Raw genomic sequence first — 25,645 nt, 5'->3', positions numbered from 1 at the left:
GGAATGAGGAAATAACTCAAGGAAACAGCTTTCATTGTGATATATTTCCGCAAGTGGTGTCATAAAAGGAAATTTCCCTTCTACATTTGAAAATGTGTTGTGGCAACAAGGACACATCCCTCACAAGTTCCAGATAAGGATCAGTCGAGCTAATTATAACATTGTTGAGCATGAACTCCTCATTCTCATCATCATCACCAACTAGGCAATTGTAGATGACTGTTCTCTGACTATCAGAATAAATGGAAAGCATTTTGTGTCCTTTTCCAAACAAATGAAAGCTGAACTTGTTGGTAGGCAGGAGACCAAGTAGAGTGAAAAAGCAAGTAGAGAATACTGACAGGGAGGACTCTTGCAGAGGATAGAAATGACCTGCATCTGTGGGGAAGTTGAGGCACTGGCTTTGAAATGACTGGCATCTCTTACTCTTCTGCACAGCACTGAGAGTGCTAAATGAAGCTCCTATGACGTGCACGTCTGTTGTGCTCGGTCAACTCTCACCGCCACCATCATTGCAGAATACCTTACAGTTCACTAAAACTCACTTTCACTTATACACTATCCATTCTACAGATGAAGAATGCAAGTCCCAGGAGGTTCACTGGTTAGCCTTCGGTAGTAGAATTAAAGTCTTGTCCTTCCAGATGGACTCATGCTACTGTGAGCAGAGAGGAAGTTAAAGAGGCTGAAGAAACTAGAGGCCTTTGGTGTTACCACATCTCCATCATTTAGTGTCTGAGGTCCAACAGGGGCCTGCTTAATTGAGCATGTAGGGGATGATGAGTTTTATGTGTGAGTAATAAACGGTTTATTACACTGGCTCTCAAATCTTAGCAGGCAATAGAATAGCACATGCCCAGAGTTTCTGATTCAGCAGGTGTGAGCTGGGACCTGAAATCTGTATTTCTAACAAGTTTTCAGGTGACACTGATGCCGCTGATCCTGGGACCATGCTTTGAGAATCCCCGGCCTAGTACCTTCCTCCTTAAAGGACCAGCAGGAATGGCATCAGTAGGGAGCTTGATGGAAAGACAAAGCATTAACCCCAGTTGGAAAGAATCAGAACCCACACTTACAAGGTCCTTAGATCACTGTGAAAGTTTGGGAAACAAGGCTTTGGTACACAGGTTCTTAAATATGAACTAAGTAAACCATAAACCCAGAATGGGGTGTGAGACAATCCTGCTTCAAATATATTTCTCTCACTCTGGTGATTGAAACATAACTAGTAATACAAAATTTAGAAATGATTATAAGGCACTTGAGACCCATGAGCTCTGTCGATGGGGAGCAGTAACTTAAACATCTTCAGCCATGGTATTTTTATTTGGGAAAAAAGAAGGAATTGGAACAGATGAACATGCAGTTTCTGAATTCAGCAGATCAATTTCATGCTGGATACAAACTGAAGAAAATCAGTTACCTGTTCTGCTCTCCACTTGGGGGGAAACGTAATGAATAAGCCATTTCACCCCCCCAACAGCAGTGGCTCAGAGTCAGCAGTCAGCTAATCGCCTGCTTTGAAATTATCACTATGGCCAGCTTGTACTTTGTGGCTCTGATGGGTGGTGTAGGGGAGGGAGTGGGGGACCAGATGGTGGAGATGAGTATGTTAGGCCCTGTCTCCTTCCCGCTTGTAATAATAGCCTTAGAACAACAGGAAGAACAATTGCTCTACCTCGAATAACGTTCAGAACTTTCTATTTTCATACTCTTTCTGTGCAGTCTAGTCTTCTGAAGCATCAGACTGCTGAAGAAAGATATTTACACTTGATTTGATTTTTATGAATAGAAGAACAGACATTTTATTTTTAATTATCATTCTTTTTCCTTACAAGAGTTTCTTTTTGTGTGTTTGGAAGAGGACAAAATATTGGGAGTCTTCAAATCTCAGATTTCTGAGAAATAGGATGGCCCCTGCCATGTCTGAGCCTGAAATCCTGGAATTTCCTTGGAAGCAAAGTAAACCCAGAGTGTTAGATTTATTCTCTCCCGCTTCAGCTTGATTCTCCCCCTACATTACACACACACACACACACACACCCCGCCCCTTCCTGTCCCCCTCCCCTTCAGATCCGCCCCTGTCTACTTTACCATGCCTATGCCCATCCCCAGGCAGCTTGTGATTGGTGAAAGCACAGGCCAGTGGTCCGATGCAACACCCTGCCCTGTATTGTGGCTGTTGTTACTTTGGTCAAGGCACCCAGGATCTGAGAAACAGAGTCACTGTGAAGGATGGGAAATTATCTCCTGAGAGAATTCAGGTGAGTCCTGACTCCGGGCACAGCCCTTCTTGGAGAAAGAGAGCAGGGAGAAGGAAGCTAGGTGTATGCATTTGGAATAGGGGGGCAGTTTGACTTGAAGAAGGCTGAACTTGAAGACAGCATCCTCTAAGAGCACACAGAGACCTCCCAGTTCACCTTCTCTTGGCTTACTTTGCAATCATGGTAGGTTGCCAGATTTAGAAAGTAAAAATACAAGATGCCAGTCAGATTTGAATTTCAGATAAACAGATACATTTAAAAGTATAAATATCCCCATTCAATATTTGGAGCATTATTGCATAGGTCACACTTACACTAAAAAATTGTGTTGTTTACCTGCAATTCAAATTTAACTCTGCATCCTGTATTTTATCTGGCAGCCTTGGCCTGTGGTCACTTGAATCTGTACACTTCTCTTTCCTCATCTGGGTAAAAGGCTTCCCTCTTCATTCGTTAGCTTCATGGGATCAGTATGAGACTAAACTGTCAGGTTCTTGAAAATTACAGAAGCAAAATAGTTCACTGAAATGCTTTTAATTTAAGTAGTACTTTTTTGAGTTATTTTTTTTTATCCCTATCCCCATCAAATGCTTTTGAAGTTGTAGAACAGATATGGATAATAAGTATCATTCTTTTTACACCTTGCTTAATATTAAAGATTGTCTCTGCAGCACCCCATTCACCCATCCACTCTCCCAAACTCCTCCCATACAGTCTTATTATATTATATTAAAAAACTAGGCTTAAAAGATGGCATGTAATTGGCATATAACATAACATTAAGTATAAGCTGTACATAGTGTTGATCTGGTGCATTTGTATATTGCAATCTAATTACCACCATAGACTTAGCTAATACCACTATCACCTCTATCATGTCAGATGACTTCACAGAATATCATTTCTTTTTCTGTGCTACAAACAATTAACATCTAGTCTCAACAGCTGTGAAGTTTATAATACAGTACTGTTGACTATAATTGCTATGTTGTGCATTAGATCTCTAGGACTTACTTATTTCCTAGTTGCGAGTTTGTACCCTTAAACAACATCTCTTCAATTCCACCACTCCTCAGCCAGGTAACCACCATTCTACTCTGTCTCTATGAGTTTAGCTTTGTAAGATTCCACCTATAAGTGAGATTATACAGTATTTGACTTTCTCTGTCTGACTTACTTCACTTAGCATAATGCCCTCAAGGTCCATCCATGTTGTCACAAGTGGCAGGATTTCCTTTTTCGTGGCTGAATAATATTCCCCCCTCTATATATATATAGACTCTTGAACAATGCAGGGTTTAGGGGCACTGACCACTCCACACAGTCAAAAATCCACATTTAACTTTATAGTCAGCCCTCCATATCCACAGTTCTGTGTCTGTAGATCATGCGGTACTGTAGTAGTATTTACTGAAAAAATATCTACTTTTAGTTGGACCTATATGGTTCAAACTCTGTTGTTCAAGGTTCAGCTGTATATACATATGTATATAACAATATTATATTCAAGGGTAAAATAAACTGTGTGTATATATATATACATATTTACATCACATCTTCTTTATCATTCATCTGTTGACAGATATTTATACTGTTTCCATATCTTGGCTATTGTGAATAATGCTACAGTAAATACGAGAGTGCAAATATCTCTTGGCTATCCTGTTTTCATTTTTGTATATATATATACCCAGAAACAGGATTAATGGATCCTAGGATAATTCTATTTTTAATTTTAAAATAATTTTTGTAGTGGCTGAACCAACAGTGTACAAGTGTTCCTTCTTCTCTACATCCTTGCCAACCCTTATTATCTCTTGCCTCCTTTTTTTCCTCTTTCATTCTTGATAGTAGCCATACTAACAGGTGTGAGGTGATATCTTACTGTGATTTTGATAATTTGCATTTCCCTGATATTCAGTGATATTGAACATTTTTTCTGTACCTATTGTTCATTTGGATGTGTTTTTTAATACAACTAGGTTGATTTGGTGACACAATGCTCTAATCACATTACTCCTGAGTTTCAATGAGCAAATCCATTCCCACCAGCTAGCAGTTGAAATGTAGACCACTCATTCTGGAGTTTAAAGTCCTATATATTCTGTTTTAATCACTCCCTCCTTGTTTTCTTCTCACTTTGGGCGTTGCCTCCACTGTCTTATGTAGCAGCTGACCTCTAATGAAGTTACTAAGGAGCCTCTCAAAGGCAATTGTTACTTTGAATATATCTTTGCAGTCTCTGTGACTCCCTAGAACTTAGAGCAAAACAGGGATTTAAAGAATGTGTACTTAGTTGAGTTAAAAAAAATTTTCTTCCCTTTGTGTCATAAATGTGTTGTATGGACTTTATACCCTTGTCATCTGACCACTTGTTAATTTTTTGAGTTCAACCCTGCCTGCCTTGGCTGTCAGAACTCTTGCTCCAAAGTTCACTTTCAATCATTTTTACTTATCATATTCATTCTGCAGTGCTCTGGCCAAATACTCCATCTTCCTTATCTCTGCCAGAAATTATTATTTTATTTTATTTTTTTTACTATTCTATGCCTTGTAAACAGTTATACACACTGATGACACTAAACACATCCTGCCTAGTGTCATGACTACATGGGTGTAAGTCTTGTAGATAGTGGATTCTTTGACTACAAGGGCAGTGTCTTTAAACTCTTTGAGAAAGCCTTGAAATTCTTGCTCATACTCTGAAGAAGGAAGGCTCTCAATAAATGTTTTCTGGCTGATATGAAAAAGCACATGTGATTCTCATTCAAGAAAAGCAGAAGGTAAACTTATCTGCTTCAGAATACTGAGACCCAAAGGAGTTTTCCTTTTTTTTTTTTGTCTCCCTCTTTATGTTGATTTTCAAAATTTCTGACATGTATCTATTACTGCGTTGTGATAGGGTTGGTGATCTCTTTTGGACAACCCTGAACTTCTCTTACTTTATTAACATTAAAGCAGCAAGAGGATGCTGATTCAATTAGACCATGTTGTAAATGAAGCCAGTTAAGACTCAGAAAGATGGGAGTGTCTTGGTTTGCTCACCTTTGTGGTTGGAAAGACCCTTTCTCATTCTGCTCTTCAGCCATTCCTGTTTAGGATCTTATACCCAACTCCTGGAGAAGGCTATTGGCTGGATTTCAGTTCTATTTTAAAAATCCAGGCTGATGTGAAGAGCAAAGGGGTGGAGGTACCCTCTGGAGTTCTCATGATTGGCATCTATGAATGATGCCTCTGCAGTCCAGGGACTTTTCTAGGTCCAGCATGCCGCTACACTCAGGGCAGCTAGATTCAGCAGTACTCAAGGAACTCACAAGGCTGAGTGAAGTACTCAACTTACATTGATTGTAACAACTGATAATTATCTCAGGCTTTATCTCTGCCCTGCACACTCTTAGGAAATTTATTAGATTATCTCATTATTTTTCCGTATCTACTATCCAAGTGGTGGTTATTATCCTCACATACTGTGATCTTGGGAAAATGCAATATTAAATATGAAAATGTGTCACATAGTTGGATACGCTGATTAATTGGTGATGGGAGATATTTTATTCTCAGTGAGTAAAATATAGGTAATTCCTGTCTAGAGCACTCTTTATTGGTGAACTTGGTAAGGCAGGTTAGCAGCATTTCTTGAAGGTCATACAATCAGATAAAAGAGAAATGGATAGTTTCTGATAAATAATTCACTGGGAAATCACAGAGCTGGATTAAACTTATATTTGATAATAGTCCTTCTTTACTTGTAATCCTGGACAAATTCCTTGGTTTCTGGGATTCCATGTCCTTATGTCCACAATGGGGATAATAATGTTGCCAGATCCTAGCTTCAGTTGTGAAGATAAATGAAATAATGCATGTATGTTAACAGGGACATCGTAGGCTATTAATCACTGATGGCTATTATTTAACTACTTTCGTACTCTGAAGTCAGATTTTTTTCAGGTTCTTGAGCCATAGTGTATTTCATTTTAGTGAATTACTCATAGAAATTATTTGGTTCACAAGGAACCAAATTCCATGCACTGCAGATACGATTGACAACAAAATGGAAACATTCCACCTCATAGAACTTGTTTTATTAACAGAAAGGAGTTACAGACAATTATATAAATTATATAGTTCAGGTAGTTAAAAGTACTATGAATTAAATACAGCAGAGGAAGGAGTGTGATGTTATGAACATCTAATCTCTGAGGAGAGACCTGGATAATTGAGAATAACCAGATTAGGCAAAAATCTGTGGGATTCACTACCAGACAGAGAGACTATATATATATATATAGTCTTTATATATACTATATAAAGGCCCTGAGGAGAGTCTGAGTATGGTGTGCACTGGGATTAGGAGCACAGGAGGACATGCGGTTACTAAGGTGAGCTGAATCACTACTTGCCAGCTCCGTATTTTATAGCTGGTTGTCCTGTGCTCCTTTCTTTCTCTTTGTATTGAGATATAATTGGTATGTAAAAATTTGCATATTTAAAGTATACATTTTGTTAAGTTGTTACATATGTAAACTCCTGTGATATTATCACCCTGATCAATGTGCTAAATATATTCACCTCCAATTTCCTTGTATTTTCTTCTCTGTGTTTTTTTCTTAACTTTTTTGTTGAGTTATAAGCATTTTACAATGTTGTGTCAAATTCCAGTGTAAAGCACAATTTTTCAGTTATACATGAACATACATATATTCATTGTCACATTTTTTTTCTCTGTGAGCTACCATAAGATCTTGTATATATTTCCCTGTGCTACACACTATAATCTTGTTTATCTATTCTACATTTTGAAATCCCAGTTTGTCTCTTCCCACCCCCCACCCGCTTGGCAACCACAAGTTTCTATTCTATGTCTATGAGTCTGCTTCTGTTTTGAACTTACTTTTATTTTATTTGTTTTAGATTCCACATATGAGTGATCTCATATGGTATTTTTCTTTCTCTTTCTGGCTTACTTCACTTAGAATGACATTCTCCAGGGACATCCATGTTGCTGCAAATGGTATGATGATGTTGATTTTTATGGCTGAATAGTATTCCATTGTGTACATATACCACCTCTTCTTTACCCAGTCATCTGTTGATGGAAATCTAGCCTGTTTCCATGTCTTGGTTATTGTAAATAGTGCTGTTATGAACATTGGGGTGCAGGTGTCATTTTGAAGTAGGGTTCCTTCTGGATATATGCCCAGGAGCGGGATTCCTGGGTCATATGGTAAGTCTATTCCTAGTCTTTTGAGGAATCCCCATACTGTTTTCCACAGTGGCCGCACCAAACTGCATTCCCACCTGCAGTGTAGGAGGGTTCCCTTTTCTCCACAGCCTCTCCAGCATTTGTCATTTGTGGACTTTTGAATGATGGCCATTCTGACTGGTGTGAGGTGATACCTCATTGTAGTTTTGATTTGAATTTCTCTGATAATTAGTGATATTGAGCATTTTTTCATGTGCCTATTGACCAGTTAGTATGTCTTCCTTGGAGAATTGCTTGTTTAGGTCTTTTGCTCATTTTTGAATTTGGTTGTTTGTTTTTCTCTTATTAAGTCATATGAGCCGCTTATATATTCTGGAGATCGAGCCTTTGTCAGTTTCACTTGCAAGAATTTTCTCCCATTCTGTAGGCTGTCATTTTGTTTTTCTTATGGTTTCCTTTGCTGTGTAGAAGTTTATAAGTTTCATTAGGTCCCATTTGTTTATTCTTGCTTTTATTTCTATTGCTTGAGTAGACTGCCCTAGGAGAGGATTTTTGGGATGTATGTCAGATAATGTCTTGCCTACATTTTCTTCTAGGAGGTTTATTGTATCTTAACATATTTTAAAGTGCACAATACCTTATTATTGACTATAGGTGCTATGTTTACTGCAGATCTCTGAAACTTACTTATGTAGCATAACCAAACTTTATATCCATTGAACAATGACCCATTTCCTCCTCTCCCCCAGCTCTTCGCAGCAACCACTCTACTTTCTGTGTCTATGAGTTTCTCTATTTTCAATTCCACATGTAAATTGAAAATATGCATTATTTGTCCTTCTGTGACTGGCTAATTTCACCTAAGCATAATAGCCTCAAGGTTCACCCATGTTGTTGTAAATGGTAGAGTACTTTCTTTTTTATGGATGAATAATATTCAACTGTATGCATATGCCAGGTTTTCTTTATCCATTCATCTATGAGTAGACATTTGTGTTGTTTCTATATTTTGGCTATTGTGAATGACACTACAATAAACTTAAGAGTGAAGATACCTCTTTGAGATCCTGATTTTGATTTCTTGATGTATATCTAGAAGCAGGGTATATACTGGATCATATGGTTATTATGTTTTTAATTTTTTGAAGAGTCTTTATACAATTTTCCATAGCACCTGCACCATTTGGCTACCTACCAACGATGCACAAGGGTTCCAATTTCTCCACACCATTACCACCACCTGCCGTGTGTGTGTGTGTGTATATAGATAGATTTATTTATATATATATGTTTTTGATAACAGCCATTCTAACAGGTGTGAGGTGATAACTCAATGTGATTTTGATATACACTTCCCTGATAAGTAGTGATGTTGAGTACCTTTTCATGTACCATCTGTATGTCTTCTTTGGCAATGGAGGGAAAAATGATACAACTGTTCTTAAAGAGTTTAATTTAAACCTGTTCTGCAATGAAAAATGCTTCCTTCTTTTCAAGGTAAATCAGTATTTATGGAAAGCCTATATGTGACAGCACTCTTGACCTCAAGAAAAAATTAACACAGAGGACAGATTACAGTCCTCTAATGCTGATGAAAAAATTGCTAAGCCACTTCAAGAAGCACTGTAGTTAATCACCATTCTGTAACTTTAAGAAATTAGAGATTATATAGCTGAGAAAGCATAAAAACTTTTCAAGTTGACTTCTGCTATAAAGTAAAGTTTTTAAGAGTGTATAGAATGATGATTTGATACATGTATATGTTGCAAAATGATTACCAGGGTGTGATTCCTGGTGTCAAGTCATGGGTAATTTCCACTACATCACAACAGCCTCTTTTCAAGATAGGGCAGACGTTAATGTGTTCTAGGTAGAAGCATAAATATTGTACTGTAGAAACAAGAGGAAAGAATGAATGGAATTCTGAATTAGAAAGACAGGAAGGAAGGACATGTTTGAGGAACTGCTGTTTGGATTGTGCTGCAAATGTTAGGATTGTTGACCAAACTGGAAAAGACTTTCTAAAGTGTAGAGACAGTGTGCGAAAATGTATGAGTTTGAAGTATATAGTGGTTCAGGAAATACAATTAATTAATTGTCTGGTAATTATAACAAATTGTTCATGAATAGATCCAATTGGAGAAGGACTTGAAAATGAGATTCAGCATTTGATGATAAAGTCTTCTACAGATATTAACTACTATATATAAAATAAACAAGTTTCTTCTCTAAGGGATTATATTCAATATCTTGTAGTAACCTATAAGGAAAAAATATGAAAAGGAATATATGTATGTGTATGTATGACTGAAACATTACGCTGTACACCAGAAATTGACACATTGCAAACTGACTATACTTCAATAAAAAACAAACACGATAAAACGTAGCTCACAAAAATTAAAAAAAAAAAGAAACATTCTTGTGTACAAAATACATTTCATTAGACAACAAAAAAAAAGTCTTCAAAAGCACTTGGGAAGTGATAATGTGGTGAAAATTTATGAGTTGGAGAGAGATGTAACGTGGCTTATATTTTAAAGAGAATTGTATGAACTCAGTGTGTAAGGTGAAATGAAAGAGAAAAAATGGACAAAGTTAAGAAACTCTTAAAATACACCAGTCAAGAGATGGTGAAGAGCTAAAATTCAGCAGGAAAAACCAAAATGAAAAAAGACGTTTGGTGAAAGTAACTGCATTTCCAATGTTTGGCAGTCATTTAGATCACAGATGTGATGTGAGAGAAGGATAAAATTATTCCCCGAAATGAAATTTAAGATTATTCCTGGCATTTCCAGGGGACCTTTCTGTAATTAGAGAATCTTGGCAGATGCTGTATATATTTGGAGATGAAGGAAACACAGAAACAGAGAGGCAGTGATAGATCTTAGGTGAGACGGAACTGGAGAGTCCCAGTTCCTCTTACAGCTGTCAAACAAATCCCTATCAAATCTGCCAGATGGAGGAAACAGAAACGGTAAGAATCAGACTCAACCCACTCCCTTTCCTTTTCCTATGATAACGTTCTTTACTTTCTCCAGATGCAACCGTTACCCCATGCCTCTGTGTGGTCATTCACCCAATGAAAGAGCTATGAGTCTTGCACCAAGGGTTTTCCAGATCTATTCTCAGTCACTCTACTCCAATGGTACTGAGGGGAAAAGGAAATGATATTTATCAAGCAGCTGAAGGGTGCCAAACATATTGTACAGTTGGGTTAAATCCTCCTAATAATACAATGAAGAAGACATTGTTATCCCCATTCGTACAAGTTTTGAAATTTAGGGCACAAAGGTTTCAAACTCACAGTTAGAAGAGGCAGTTTAAGTCATTAGACACGAAGTCAGCAAGACGCCAAAGCTTGCAAGCCTTGTCTGCTTACTTGAGAGAGAACTTAAATAAGACTTCTTTTCAAGAAGAAGGTATATCCAGGCTGTGCTCTAGGCCTTCTGGAACATGGGAGGGTGTGAAGCCTGATGATGGTTCTCTGAGGGGACCGAGGGGATGCAGGGTTAGCCTTCTGCCTGCTGCTCATCTAAAGAATTCAATATTAAATGGATAATCAGGAATGTTTCCTTCTTCTGGAAATCTGTACCTGACACACACATTATGTTTAGAATGTATGAATCTTCTCTCCATCTACTCAGTGATGGAGTTCACGATGTCCTACCTCCAAATGCAGCATCTTGGTATATAGACTATTTTAAGCTGAAGGAGTTTGAGGAAACAGCAGAAGCAGGACAGTTATTCTGACCTCCTCACCCTTTCCGCTCTTCCCTGAAAGCATGAGCTAAATTGCTCACTTGAAAGATGCTCTCCTGTACCAGGAGGAAGGGAGAAATTCTTATCACCAGAGACAAGGAACTGAGGACCAAGAAAGCTATATAAACAAACTGTGTTACATCTTCACCATTTATTTCCCTTAGCCTAAACCCCTCTGCCTTGTCAATTCTTCACAGATGTTTTGTTTCTTTGTCTAAAAGGTATAAAAGCTTCCTGTTCTGCTTGTTTCTTCTGGTCTTCATTCTCTTGTGAAGGCTCCCATGTATATGCAAAAATTAAATAAAATTTGTATGCTTTTCTCCTGTTAATCTGTCTTATGTCAATTTAATTTTAGGCCCAGCCAGAGGCCTAAAGAAAGCAGAGGATAAGTTTTTCTCCTCTACATCATCTACCTATCTATCTGAAGTTTGTGTGCACCTATGAACACATCACGCAAACAGGCCCTAATTGACGAAAAATAATAGGACAATTTCTTAATAATGGCATAAAAAACTTCAGAACTATAGATTGATAGTTTTATTGTTCTTGATCATCTTGAGTATCTTATGATCTCTCTATGACCCAGACTTTCAAAGGTGATAGTTTAAAGGAAGATTCAATAACAGAAAATCTATACTGCCTCTGGTGGAATTAGACACAGTCTTAATTTCTTCAGACAAGATGGATTTAGAACTTGTAGAAGGTTTTTGGAGAAATCTTCATAACTGAATCTCTGTAACTGTTCATAAAGAAGCCATGCATTCCTGCTCAGGACTAAAATAATCAAATTAAAACCTTGGATATTTCCCAGAGAATAAAGCTTTAGTGTGCCCCTGACTTTAGAAAGGAGAGATAGTAAACAAAATATAGGAAAATCGGCCTTAAGACAAACTTGATTCATTGTCTCAACATTCTGCCATTACTTTTTAAAAAATTAATTTATTTTTTACTTGAAGTATAGTCAGTTTATAAATGAAGATGAATTCTGCCATTACATTTTAAATGTATCAAGTGCTTGGCCAGACATCAGAGACTGGAGCATCTGAGGCAAAGTCCCAAAGTTGAAGCAGGTGAATTTTCCTCGTGTAGGTGATCACATAGACTTTCCCTCTTTATTCTTATTAGCTAATATTTAAGCAAAGGTAGAATCTAACAAATTTCGGTGATGCTGTTACGTTTTCCAAAAAAATAAAGAAAGAATGGGCTAGAGACTTTCAAAACTAACTCTTCTTTGAGACCACTGAGAAGTATTTTGCATTGCCATTTTCATTCAATTTTTAATAAAGTTGCAGGTGCTTTAAAAGTGGAGAAAAGAATAAGGAAATCACCACGAAGAGAGAAACTGAGGAGTGCTAAAAAGTGGTAGCAAGTGTTAAGATGGCCTTGGTTTAAGCCCCTGTCATGAGATTCTTTTGTCTATTTTTAAAATTAACCATACTCCCAAGTTCTTATTTATTTATTTTATTAATCATTGTATATTTATATTTTATATATTTTATAATATATATTATGTTGTATTATTTATTATTTATTATATTATTATTTGTTATTGTTTTATTATTTTCCCCAGTTTTATTGAGATGTCATTGACATATAATATTGTATTAGTTTCAGGTGTACAGCATAATAATTTAACATTTGTTTATACTGCAAAATAATTGCTACAGTAAGTTTAGTTAACATTGATCACCTCACACAGTTGCAGTTTTTTGCGTGTGATGAGAACTTCTAAGATCTTCTCTATTAGCAACTTTCAAATCTATAATGTGTTATTAACTGTAGCCACTGTGCTGTACGTTACATCCCCAAGACTTATTTATTTTATAACTGGAATTTTGTGCCTTTTGACCACCTTCACATATTTCTCTCACTCCCTGCCACCCCTCACTTCTGGCAACCATCAATCTCTTCTCTGTATCTATGTGCTGGTGACTTTAAGATACCACATATAAGTGCGATCACATATATAGTATTTGTCTTTCTCTGTCTGATTTTTTTATTTAGCATAATGCTCTCAAGGTCCATTCCATACTCCCCAGTTCTTAACCTATTATCAACTTTCACCTATGCAAGACCATTCTCATTATTTTTTCCCCCTTCCTCCCTGATTCTCAATCTCACTCCTGTTCCCCTAAGTATCAATTTTAGCATATTTCACCTGTAACCTTAGAGAGAATGGATCTATTTATCTAAAATTTGAATAGATACAAATGATAATATGTCACATGAGTCTATTATTTACTTTCTTTACTCATCAATATCTTTGAGATCTGTAATTGTTAGAGTAAGTGCATCTGCTATGTAGCTGCTTCTGCATGTTCATTATCTGCACTCACTTCATACCATTCATTCACTGCCAACCCTCGCACCAAAGTCCTTCTGTGGACATTGAGAACACACCTCTTACATCCCTTTGGAAGTAGTGACCTGGAATGCACCCTGTTTCTTTTCTAAGAAGAGGCTGCACCTTCTACTCCCCCTTTCTGGATAGCTTCTGCATCTTCACATCCATTCCTACACTTGGAACATGCATGTTTCCTAATTCTGCCATTCATTCATTTTAATATAAATTTGTATCCAAGTGCTATTTTAATTTTCATTTTTCTGGTTGTTTGTTGGTGATTTTCTGTATTTATTCATATGCTCGTTAGGCACCAAAGCTTCTTTCAAATGTTTACTGTTCAAATCCTTTACTCATCTTTCTTTTTTTAATTTGGTTTCTTGCATTCTTGTGGATTAGCAAGCACCTTTTGAATACTGCAGACTCACCTCTTGAGTGTTAGCCAAGTTAAAGTAAAAAATACTCAATGACCACATGTGAAAGATGGCAAAGAAGACCTGATTTTACAGTCTAGGAGACAGATGGGGCTCAACTCCAAGTATGGCATGGGCAAGTGGGGATTTATAACTATGGAAGAGAGTTGGGGGGGTGGTCAGTGGGTGAAAAATTGCTAAGAAGAAATAGGGATAAAGGTGGTTTGGCTAAACAAACCTGAGTGAATTCTTGATGAAGACAGGCCAGGATGATCAGATATTACTTGGGGGATGGTGGAGGATGAAGAATTTGAGCTATCAGGGGCGAGGTTTCTAGTAAAAGTTTCATAGCAAGATTCTTGTTAAAACTGGATTTTACAAGGAAGTGCATAGACGGGACTAGGAGGAGGTTCAGGAGACTGACTAATGTTGGCTCACACAAAGAATCTCTGTTAGCTATTACAAATACCTGTTCTTACTGAGCATCTATATGCTAGTTACATTTTTTATTTACTAGAAATCCTAAATGTTGATATAAAATTTGTTATCTTTTTGCCTCATGGTTTGTGATTTGGTGCTTTCAAAATAATTAAATTTCCTTTCATTGATTTCTATATTAAAGCAAAATTTGCATATAGTGAAATGAGCAAATGTTAAGTGTAAGACTTGAGTTTTACAAATGTGGATACCCATATAACTGGTACCCAAATCATGATATATATGTAATTTTTTCATTATCCCTGAAAGTTTCCATGCCTCTTGTCAGTCAGTCACCTCCAAACACTGTTCTGGTTTCTATTCCCATGTTTGCCATTTTGTAAATGGTCCCGTACAAAAGAACATACTCTTGCATTTATCTTTTACTTAACATTAATGAAGAGATTCATCCACATTGCGTGTACCAAAGTTCATTCTTTTTTTATTGTTTAATGTTCCAGAGTCTATTTATGTGCAAATATACAAGATTATGATTATACATTCTTCTATTCATAGCATTTGAGTTGCTTCTGATTTTTGGCTATTATGAATCAAGCTACTAAAAATACTCACATACAAATGCTTTTGTGGATATGTGTTTTGAGTAATTTCCTAGGAGTGGAACTGAAGAAGTTTTTCCCCATTCTTATATGACAAAGCTATTATTCTGACATTTCTTTGACTTTGTTATTTACATCATCAATCCCTATTAGTATATAGCTTAAATTAGGAATTTTGCTTTTTTCTCTCTCTAAAACTAAGCCACATTTTGCAATTTCATCTAATAGAAGATCCACTCTTTTCTCTTTGAACTGTAGTTCCTTATTATATCCCAGTTTCTACATATTAATGGCTCTGTTTCTTTGTACTCAATTTTTAAAAAATATTGGCCTGTATCTTTACTGGCAGCATACAGTTTTTATTATTATGACTTTGTAGTATGTATGACTTGCTATCTAGTGTGATGCTATCCTCAATGACATCATAGAGGTTTGACATAAGAAGTATAAGGCAGAGCAGATTTTTCCCCCCAGTAAGATGGGTTTTAATATAAAGAATTTGGTGCTTACAAAAATCATTGGAATGACTGAAGTTGTAGGTTTGAGGCTGGGCCTCTTATAAAGATACTCTCACCCTACAGAACCGACTGAGGGGAGCCCCTCCTGCTCAGGAGGCTTCTAGAAGGACTTTCCATTTAAGAATTCTGCACCCCCTACCAACAATGTCTATGAGGCTGGAGAATGGACACCAGAATGTTTATGTGGAGAAAATTCCTCTTTGTGAGCCTGATTTTCAGAGGAAGAGCCATAAAAAGGCCTCTTCTCACTTTGGGCAGCACCTAATTTGCAGCTTGAATATTGGTGGCAAGTGAGTCAGAGGAAGATGGTAATTGCTTTCCTTTCTCTGAAAAGAAGGTAGAATAGATGTTGACGTTGCCCATCGACTGTGTCCAGAACATGCTCTCTTCATCACTCTTCGTTTCAAAATTGATTTAGCTCTTTGAGGACTTTTCCCTCCCATACTCATTAAAAATTTAATTTGTTAATTTTATCAGAAGTGCCAGATTGAATTCTGATTGGGATAACATTGACTACCTAGAGGGCAAAAAATGCGATGTTAATGCAAATACACTATTCCAATCAAAAATTGTTTGTAACTGTATTTATTCAACTCTTTAATGTGTTTTAATAGAGTTGTAATTTTTGTTTTTTTCTTGCATTCTCTTGTTAGGTTTATTTCCAGATACCATTTAAAATAGCAAATCTATGAAGTACATTATTCTCTAGCCTGGTATTGTTGAAATGCTACTGACTTTTGTAAGGTCACTTTGTGTCCACCAGCCTTGCTGACTTTCTCATTTATTTTGATGGTTTGTTAATGGTACTGGGTTTTCTACATAGTTAACACATCAGCTATAAAGTTAAACATTTCTCTCTTCCTTTTCATTTCTTGCAAAGCCTACTTGTTTCTTGTTTCATTTTTATTAACCTTGCTGTATGTTTTTGATATATTGCTTTTATCAAAATAAGGAAGTTCCAACTTACAATACATTTTATGAGGATTTTTATTGTTAATGGGGCTCAATATTATCAAATGGATTTTTTGAAACTATTGAGAAAATCTTGTAAGTTTTTCCTTAGATTCTAAGGTGGTAAATTATGTTAATAGACTTTGTATTGATGGCCTACCCTGTTTGGTATAAAACCTTATTGATTGTCATGTCCTTTTTGTTGTTGTTTTGATTTACTTTTTATTGAAGTATAGTTGATTTACAATATTATATTAGTTTCAAGTGTACAGGATAGTGAGTCAGTATTTTTACAGATCATGCTCCATTCAAAGTTACTACAAGAAAATATTTATAATTTCCTGTGCTATCTCCTTGTTGCTTATCTGTTTTATACATGGTAGTTTCTCTCTCTTAATCCCATACACTTAACATGTCCCTCCCCCTTTTCTCTCCCTTTTGGTAACCACTAGAATGTTTTCTGTATATGTGAATTGGTTTCTGTTTTGTGTATATATTCATTTGTATTATTTTTTAGATTTCATATATAAGTGGTATCAAACAGTATGACTCTTTCTCTGTCTGACATTTCACTACACATAATTTTCTCTAGGTCCATCCATGTTATTGCAAATGGTAGAAATTCATTCTTTTTTATGACTGAGTAATATTCCATTTTATCTAGATGATAGATAGATAAAGCAGATATAGTATAAATATATATGTCTCACAGCTTCTATATCCTGTCATCTGTTGAGGACATTTAGGCTGTTTCTATTTCTTGGCTATTGTGAATAGTGATGTTGTATAAACACTGAGGTATGTGTGTCTTTTTGAATTAGTGTTTGTGTTTTTGTTTATTTCTGAATATATACCTAGGAGTGGAATTGCTGGATCATATGTAGTTCTATTTTCAGCTTTTTGAGGAATCTCCACACTGGTTTTCATGGTGGCTGCACCAATTTATGTTTCCACCAACAGTGTATAATGGTTTCCTTTTCTCCACATCCTCTCCAACGTTTGTTATTTGTAGTTTTTTTGATGATAGCCATTCTGACAGGTGTGAGGTGATATTTCATTGCTGCTTTGATTGGCATTTCTCTACTAATTAGTGATGTCAAGCAACTTTTCATGTGTCTGTTAGCCCTCTGTATGTTTTCTTTGAAAAAAATCTATTCAGAACTTCTGCCCATTTCTTGATGGGTTGTTTGTTTGGTATTGAATTGTATGAGCTTTTTATATAGTTTGTGTATTAACCACTTGTCAGCCACATCATTTGGAAATATTTTCTCCCATTCTGTAGGTTGTCTTTCCATTTTGTCAATGATTTCCTTTGCTGTGCAAAATGTTTAGGTTTAATAAGGTCCATTTTGTTTGTTTTTGCTTTTATTGCTTTTGCCTTTGGAAACTGATTCAAAAAATATTACTACAATTTATATCAAAGAGTTTTCTACCTATAGTCCCTTCTAGGGATTTTTTGGTTATGGATCTTACATGTAGGTCTTAAAATATGGAAAAATCAGCCATTATCTCAGTACTCTGGCAAACATACATTTCTAGGCTTAACTTAGTATCTGATATTTTAATGATAGAATACTGATAATTTATTAATTCAGTCAACAAATCTTTGTATATCACCAATGTCTGATGTTACCTGAATTCTGCTTGATTTAAAAAAATTTTTTTACTTCATGTACAGCAGCATTTAACGTCCAGTTATATTCAGTAATATTAATGACATCAAACTCTAACTAGGTTCGTACTAAGTTAAGAAGTTTAGGCTCCTGTTTTTTTTTAACTTTAAAATACAAACATCCCTTAGAAGGTTAAATCTGTGAATCATTAATAACCTCAAGGACAATTACTTTAGTAGATTCTTTCTTCATTGGCCAATTTAGGAAAGTGAAATCATGAGAAAACTGGACTCTAGGAAGGCAGAAAAAGAACAGAAGACAGGGATGCTGAAATTAAATTTTACAATCTATCCTACTAATAATCATTATATCAAAATCTGACCGCTTTTGAATATTATCCAGAAAGCTCTATAACAGAATATATTCTGTAAAAGAAAAGGGTCCCTTCCTCTACAAATCTGATTTACTTTGTATTTAACAAGTTCCATTCTCTGCTTAGTGGTCCTATATGTCAATATCTAACAATGTTTCTTTAACTGTAAACACCAACACTGAGGAAATGACTTCTCTGAATAAAGCCAGTAAACAAGTGTGGAGCTCATAGTCTGAGATATTTTATATGCAGCCCTATGTAGAAACAGGACAACAGACCAATGTTGGGGATTTGATGACAGCAGAAAAAGACCAAAATACTGCTATGCTTGTTGTACAACAGGTGTAGTGAAAGATTTGATTAACTGAATTATGAGCCTGGCTCTGTTGCTAACTATTGCATAACCACAGTGTAATCACATTGTCACTCTGGTCACAACTTCATCATTCAGTCTGTGTTTGATTCTCATAAGAATGATCTTTAATTTATGGGAAAACCCTAAGAGTAATATGTACAACAAAAATTTCTTTCTATCTAAAAAAAAAATTTCTTTCTTTCTTTAAATTTTTCTTTTTTTATTTATTTTGTTGAGGGAAGGTAATTAGGTTTATTAATTTACTTTTATTTTTGGAGGAGGTACTGGGGATTGAAACCAGGACCTTGCACATGCTAAGCAAGTGCTCTATCACTTGAGCTATCCCCTCCCCCCAAAATTTCTTGAATAGTGGTGAAGATTACATTGCCCTATATGTACTTTGATGGTAAGACAGCAGGGTTTGGAGGACCTTGCTCTGGCTCAGAGGACCAGGGTCGATAGTCCTAGTACTGCACATGGATGTTCATAAGCTGCTGATGCTACTTGGGCTCACTGGAGAGTCTGCACCTTCCCATTATTAAGGTCTTTCTACCTTTTTGTCCCCTCCTACCTCTTCTGGTGACTCAGGAAACTTGCATTCCCAATTTTGATCAATTACAGCCTTGGAACTTTCCTGATTATTAAAAATGACACATTGAGATCAAAGATCACACTACAGACATTTTGCCCCATCATCAGCCTGGCCCCTGTGGTCAATTTCCAAATTGCATTCTGTAACTACAACTGCCAATTTCAAAGGAAAAGAGAAGTCTGACAAAATGGAAAGGCAGGCTTGGTTTTCATGGCAAGGAAAGCTAGAAAAGGAGATGAAAATATTTGGAGGGAGGTAACAGTCTCTTTCTTTGTGTTTTCCTATAGTTGCCTGAAAGACAATCAAAAGCAGCTCGGGAAGGAGAACCCAGATGTGAAAAGTAAATGGTAAGAACACAGCATATCAGAGCATTTCCCTCTCCCAAAGATTAACTTCCAGAATCTCTGTCCCAAGAGAGCTAACACCTTATCTTAGACCTCTTAGAACCACAATGATCCAATTCTTTGGTGATTGCTTCTAAGACCTTCGCAGAATGTTGGATGGGGACTCTATCTAAACATGAAAGATGAGGTATTAGTGGGTGTACATATTTTGTTTTTTAATAGCTATATAAAGCAAATGCATGAATGTATAGCTGAAATGAAAGATGTTTGGCTTTGGTTGGCTATTTGCAATGACCACACTTTTAACATATTCTTTATGCTTAGCCAGAATAGTCTTTGGGAAATACACATCTAATTATGACTTTCCCTTAAGACACTTTAATGGTTCTCTCTTACATCCAGAATAAAATCCAAATTCTTCACCTGGGGCTTCAATGAGGATTGACTCCTGTGTACCTCTCCAATGTCCTATCTCACCCTGCACACTCACCCATTATTTCCCAGGGAGTCACACTCTTCAAGCCACCAATCATTTTCACCTCAAGACCCTGGTACATACAGCTCTGTCAGGGCTCATGGTTTTTGTTTTCCTTGCTTGTGCTTGATGTCATCTCTTCTGGAGATGCTGGCTCTTGTGATTACTCTGAAAAATCTCCCTGACTAGACTATGTGGTAATGCTTTTTCCACACCTGGTGGATTTCCTTCACTGCCCACCCCACCTCCCCCACTTATATTTGCCATGCCTTTATCTTAACTTGTAACTTTACATATATATATACACACACACACATATATATATACACACATATATACATATATATAATTTATTTATTAATAGGCTTTATTTTTTGAGCAGTTTCAGGTTCACAGCAGAATTGAGCAGAAAATAGAGTGGCACACTGCCTTCCCCACCCACACACATATACTCCCCTACCCTCAGCATCCCTCATCAGTGTGGCATATTTGGTACAACTGATGAACCAACATGGGCACATTATTATCAACCAAAGTCCATAGTTTACATTAAGGTTCACTCTTGATGTTGTACATTCTATGGATTTTGCATAGAATGTACAAATGCATGACATGTAGCCACCACTATAGTATCATATAGAATACTTTCATTGCCCTAAAAATCTCTTCTGCTCCATCTATTTACTCCTCCCTCGTAACTTTATATTTGTTAATTTAGCTTTTTATTGTCCATCTTCCTCTACAGGCCATGTGTTTGTCAAAACACTAACCACTGTTTGACTCATAAGTGCCTATCTGTTGCCCAACCCTCACAAGACACTCAATGGAAAAAAAGGAAAAAAAAAAAAAAGAAGCAGTGAAAAAAACAATCTATATTTGGACACCAGTATTTTGCCTTGGCTTAGATGAACAGAAAAACACCCTGACTTGTTTATCGGTCATGGGCTTTTCATATCTTTGCACTCAACCTCTTTCCTAATCATTTCATTTCAAGGTCTGGGTTTCTACCTCTGAGATGGCCCCTCCTGCAGCTACAAAGCATAAAATGATGAGGGATTGAGAGGAAGGCCTAGGTGTTTGCTGGTGATGTGAAACAATGTTTGCAGGAATCAGTAATTTCCTACATCTTTCGTATCTGCTTTCTCTGCACAAAGGAAAAAGTAGAAACAGTAGGCTGACTATGACTGCCCTGTGACTCTTTGCAACTCTCCTTTACATTTTGTGGTTGGAAAGGAGATAGCAAGTATCTGCTGATGTTATAGAACCAACTTTCTGATTCTTATCTGCAGTGTTTTCCCCACGGATGTTCTGTGATTCATTATTTATTCTTGAAGTTCAGAAGGCATTACATAACAATGTTCCATATAATTTGTGCATTTTTCCCTATAAAATCAATATTCAGCTTCAAGTCTTTAAGTTTTATTTTTATATCTTTGAACACTTTTGTTTTATTTGTTTGGTTCTCACCTCCAGAAATAACAACTATGTTTATATTAGGCCTTCTTTTTTCATAATTAACACCTTGACCTTCTCATTTTATACCATTTAATTTTCCAGTGTGCTTTACATGCTACTGCTTTGTTTTTAGAGGAACTGATTTTACTTCTCCATGTTTTTAATGATGTTTTAATTTCTCTAAAATGTTGTCCTTTCTTTCAGTTGTTTACCTGCTGGCCCACTTTCCCTCTCCATGTCTTATTATTCTTAATATTTAATAACAGATAATCACTCTTTATCTGCCTTTAATACACTGTTTCTGCTATTTTTGTATTATGTTTGTTATGCAGGTCATTTTTGAGATAAAGTGATATGTATGTGTACATCTGGGCATTTGCTTGGGGAGGGTGCAGAGGAGAAGTAACTTAAGATTGAGGCTTTGATTTTAGTATGAGTCTCAGACTGCCTCCTCACCAAACATTCTCCCTCTGCCCTGGGCACATCTCTGTTCTGTGTGTATTACCTTCTTTGCAGTGGACAGGTCATTTGAGGTTGTATCCTTTGCCATCTCCATATTTCCTCTCAAGTTTAGCAGTCCGGGAAGCAAACAAAAGGTGATGTGTTGGCAACCTCAGCCCCTTTGTCTCTTCTCTTGTTTGGTAAAGAATCGTGTCCCTATGGAAATAATCTCTATTTCTCTCATTATTAGTCCACATAATGTCTGTCACTGTAAGTTGGCAGTTAGAATTTCTAAGACTTCTCATTTGTCTTTGAAGATACATACTCTCTCATGAAGAATAGCAGAGAAACAAATTGTGTTTTAATATTCTTCATTGACTCATTCCTGATTTCACCGTACTGCACGTATGTTCTCTGTACATATGATAATATACAATATACATGGTCTAAGAATTTAGTAATTCCTAAAGTTTCATAAATTATGGAGTCTGTTCTTCACATTTTTCATTCTTATCCTAGATTTTTGTGGTTTTTCTTTTTTCAGCTTTACTGAAGTACCTTGTTATATAAAATTTTAAGATATTTAGAGTATTTGATGATTTGATATATGTACACATTTGGAAAGTATTTTTCCACTGAAGTAATTCACACACCCATCACTTCACACATTTGCCTTGTTTTATGTGAGAGCGTTTAAGGTCTACTCTCTAGCTATTTCAATTATATAATACGGTGTTATTAACTATATTTCATACTTTTTCAGAAAGAGACAAAGTAAGCAGGCTTTTAATTTTACTTAACCTTTGAAATGTAATCTAGCAATGACCTTAGGTTAAGAGCAAAGAAACATTCCTTTCAAGCGCAATTTTAGCTTTGAGAACTGGAGTGTCTCATGTTATTATCTCTTTCCTTTGTAGGCAGGAAATGACTACACTTGAGACAGAAAATCAAGGTCAAGATAAGAAAAGTAAAGATAAGAAAAAAAAGATAAGAAAAGTGACTACTGCTTCAGAATATTTCTCATACTAGGGATGCTGTAAATCACTCTATTTCTAGCACTTACAAATGTTGCTCAACATCTCCCTCTTGAAATTCTTCCTTCCTCCATTTGTTTTGACACCACATTCCACTGTTTGGGTTCTCAATTGCTGGCCACTTCTCTACGATCCTGTGCTGCCCTTTCTTGGGTACATCTTAGATGCCAGTGCTTCTTAGGTGACCCAGATTTAGAATCTTTCTACTCTCTTGAGGAATTTGTGTATGAATGATTTTACTTCTTCTACTCTTTGGTATAATTTTCTTGGAAAAATCATCTAGGGGAGGTCATATTTATTGTGAATAATTTTTTAACATATAGGTTTAAATGCTTTTGTAGTTATAGACTATCTCCATTTTCTAATTCATCTTGTCAGATTTGAAAGTTACATTTCTCATCAAATTTGTCCTTTTCAACTAAAATTCAGAAGCCCTTAGCTTAAAATTGTTAATCATATCCTTGTATGTATTTAATGTTTGCAGGATCTATAATGATGCCCTCTGATTTCTAACATTGTTTCTGTGTGTGTGTGTGTGCACGCGCACGCATGTGCGTGTGTGCACGTGTGCACATGCAGATTTTCTATTATTTGATTAATCAGTTTTACTAGAGTTCCTTTATTTCATTAATATTTTTATGGAATCAAATTTTGTAACTAATTAATCATTTATCACAAGAGATGCTCTCTTTCTGGGCTTAATTCCAACTGGTATATAGCTTACCCAAATTCTAAGAGGCTCATCAAATATTGTGCTATTTTGATTTATAGGAAGAGGAGATGCAAGTTGAATCCGATGTGGTTATCCTGAAATAATTCAGGCTACTAACCCCCCTCAAACTTCAGTGAGGTGCAGATTCCTTAATTTTCCTTTGGCAACCTATGTGTTTAAAGTGGCCTGAGATACCTGCTCCTTTCCATTCACTAGGACCTATCAGCCTTATGTTCTCCATGTAGTAGAACATTAGTATGTCTTGTGGATATATGAAATGATCAATGTTAGTGCAAGTCAGATTTTGACAGACAGGAACTGATGAAGCTCTGAGACACACCAATGAAGCAGCACTGGAGTCCCTCCACATGAAAGCAAATGTATCTAGATATCTGTCATTCTGTTGCTTTAGTGAAGTAAACAGACCTTATCCGAACAGTAAATGCAATCAAAGTTGCCACCTAATTAAATCTGAGAAACTGTCCAAGACCTAGCTATCCTTTACTAAGGCCAAAATATAAAAAAGATTCTTTCAGGGCAGTCCCCTTGGTCCCTTAATCAGTTCTTGAACCACAAATTTAAACACACTGATTAAAGAATTTGAACATGACACAAACAGATGGAAAAATATACCAGTGTTCTTGGGTTGGAAGAAATAATGTTAAAATGATGATACTACCCAAGGCAATCTACAAATTGAAAGCAACCCCTATTAAAATACTAATTTTGGTATTTTTCACAGAACTAAAACAAATAAAAATTTGTATGGAAACACAAAAGACCCCAAATAGCCACAGCAATCTTGAGAAGAACAGAGCAGGAGGAATCATGCACCTTGACTTCAGACAATAAGCTACAATAATCAAAACAGCATAGTACTGACACAAAAACAGACATAGATCAAGGAACAGAATAGAGATCCCAGAAGTAAACCTATACACTTATGATCAAGTAATCTATGACAAAGGAGGTAAGAAAGCACAAAGGAGAAAAGATAGTCTCTTCAACGAGTGGTGCTGGAAAAACTGGGCAGCTTCATGTAAAAAAACGAAATCAGAGCATTCTCTAATACTACATACGAAAATAAACTCAAAATGGATGAGAGACCTAAATGTAAGATCAGAAACTACAAATCTTCTAGGGGAAAATGTGGGCAAAACACTCTTTGACACAAACTGCAGCAATGTACTTTTTGAATCTATCTCTTAAAGCAAAGGAAATAAAAGCAAAAATAAACAAATAGGACTGAATTAAACTTAAAAGCTTTTACACAGCAAAGGAAACCACTGAGAAAACAAAAAACAACCTACTGGATGGGAGAAGATGTTTGCAAATCATATGGCTGACAAGAGGTTAATATTCAAACTATATAAACAGCTCATACAATTCAACATCAAAGAAACAAACAACCCAATTTAAAAATGGGCAGAAGAACTGAATAGATATTTTTCCAAAGAGGACATACAGATAGCCAACAAACACATGAAAATATGCTCAATGTTGCTAAACATCAGGGAAATGCAAATCAAAACTACAATGACAATTATGGGTCTTCTGTGATTCCATATAAATTTTTGGATGATTTGTTCTAGTTCTTTGAAAAATGTCCTGGGTAATCTGATAGGGATTGCATTAAATCTGCAGATTGCTTTGGGTAGTATGGCCATTTTAACAATATTAATTCTTTCAATCCAAGAACATGGGATATCGTTCCATTTCTTTAAGTCATCTTTAATCTCCTTAGTCAGCATTTTGTAGTTCT

The 25,645-nt window shown here is 36.2% G+C and overlaps 1 protein-coding gene across 5 annotated transcripts in view; it reads left to right on the top strand.

The window, feature by feature from the left end:
• Positions 1-2,162: 2,162 nt before the first annotated feature.
• LOC140698365 (germinal center-associated signaling and motility-like protein) overlaps positions 2,163-25,645 on the top strand; it is a 29,757-nt gene continuing 6,274 nt past the window's right edge. The window contains exons 1-3 of one of the 5 annotated variants that reach the window (XM_072968647.1): positions 2,163-2,264; positions 19,710-19,769; positions 23,055-23,104. In XM_072968647.1, coding sequence (XP_072824748.1) covers positions 2,236-2,264; positions 19,710-19,769; positions 23,055-23,104 — 139 coding nt within the window. In that variant the 5' untranslated portion in view covers positions 2,163-2,235. Of the gene's footprint in view, positions 2,265-15,508; positions 15,847-19,195; positions 19,374-19,709; positions 19,770-23,054; positions 23,105-25,645 lie in introns of those variants that run through there. The other 4 variants (XM_072968652.1, XM_072968643.1, XM_072968648.1 and 1 more) reach the window with 4 other exon arrangements.

This window comes from Vicugna pacos, chromosome 1 (assembly GCF_048564905.1).
Source record: "Vicugna pacos chromosome 1, VicPac4, whole genome shotgun sequence".
Lineage (NCBI taxonomy): Eukaryota > Metazoa > Chordata > Mammalia > Artiodactyla > Camelidae > Vicugna > Vicugna pacos.
The sequence above is the reverse complement of the archived record's forward strand: the minus strand, read 5'-3'. Positions and strand labels throughout refer to the sequence as shown.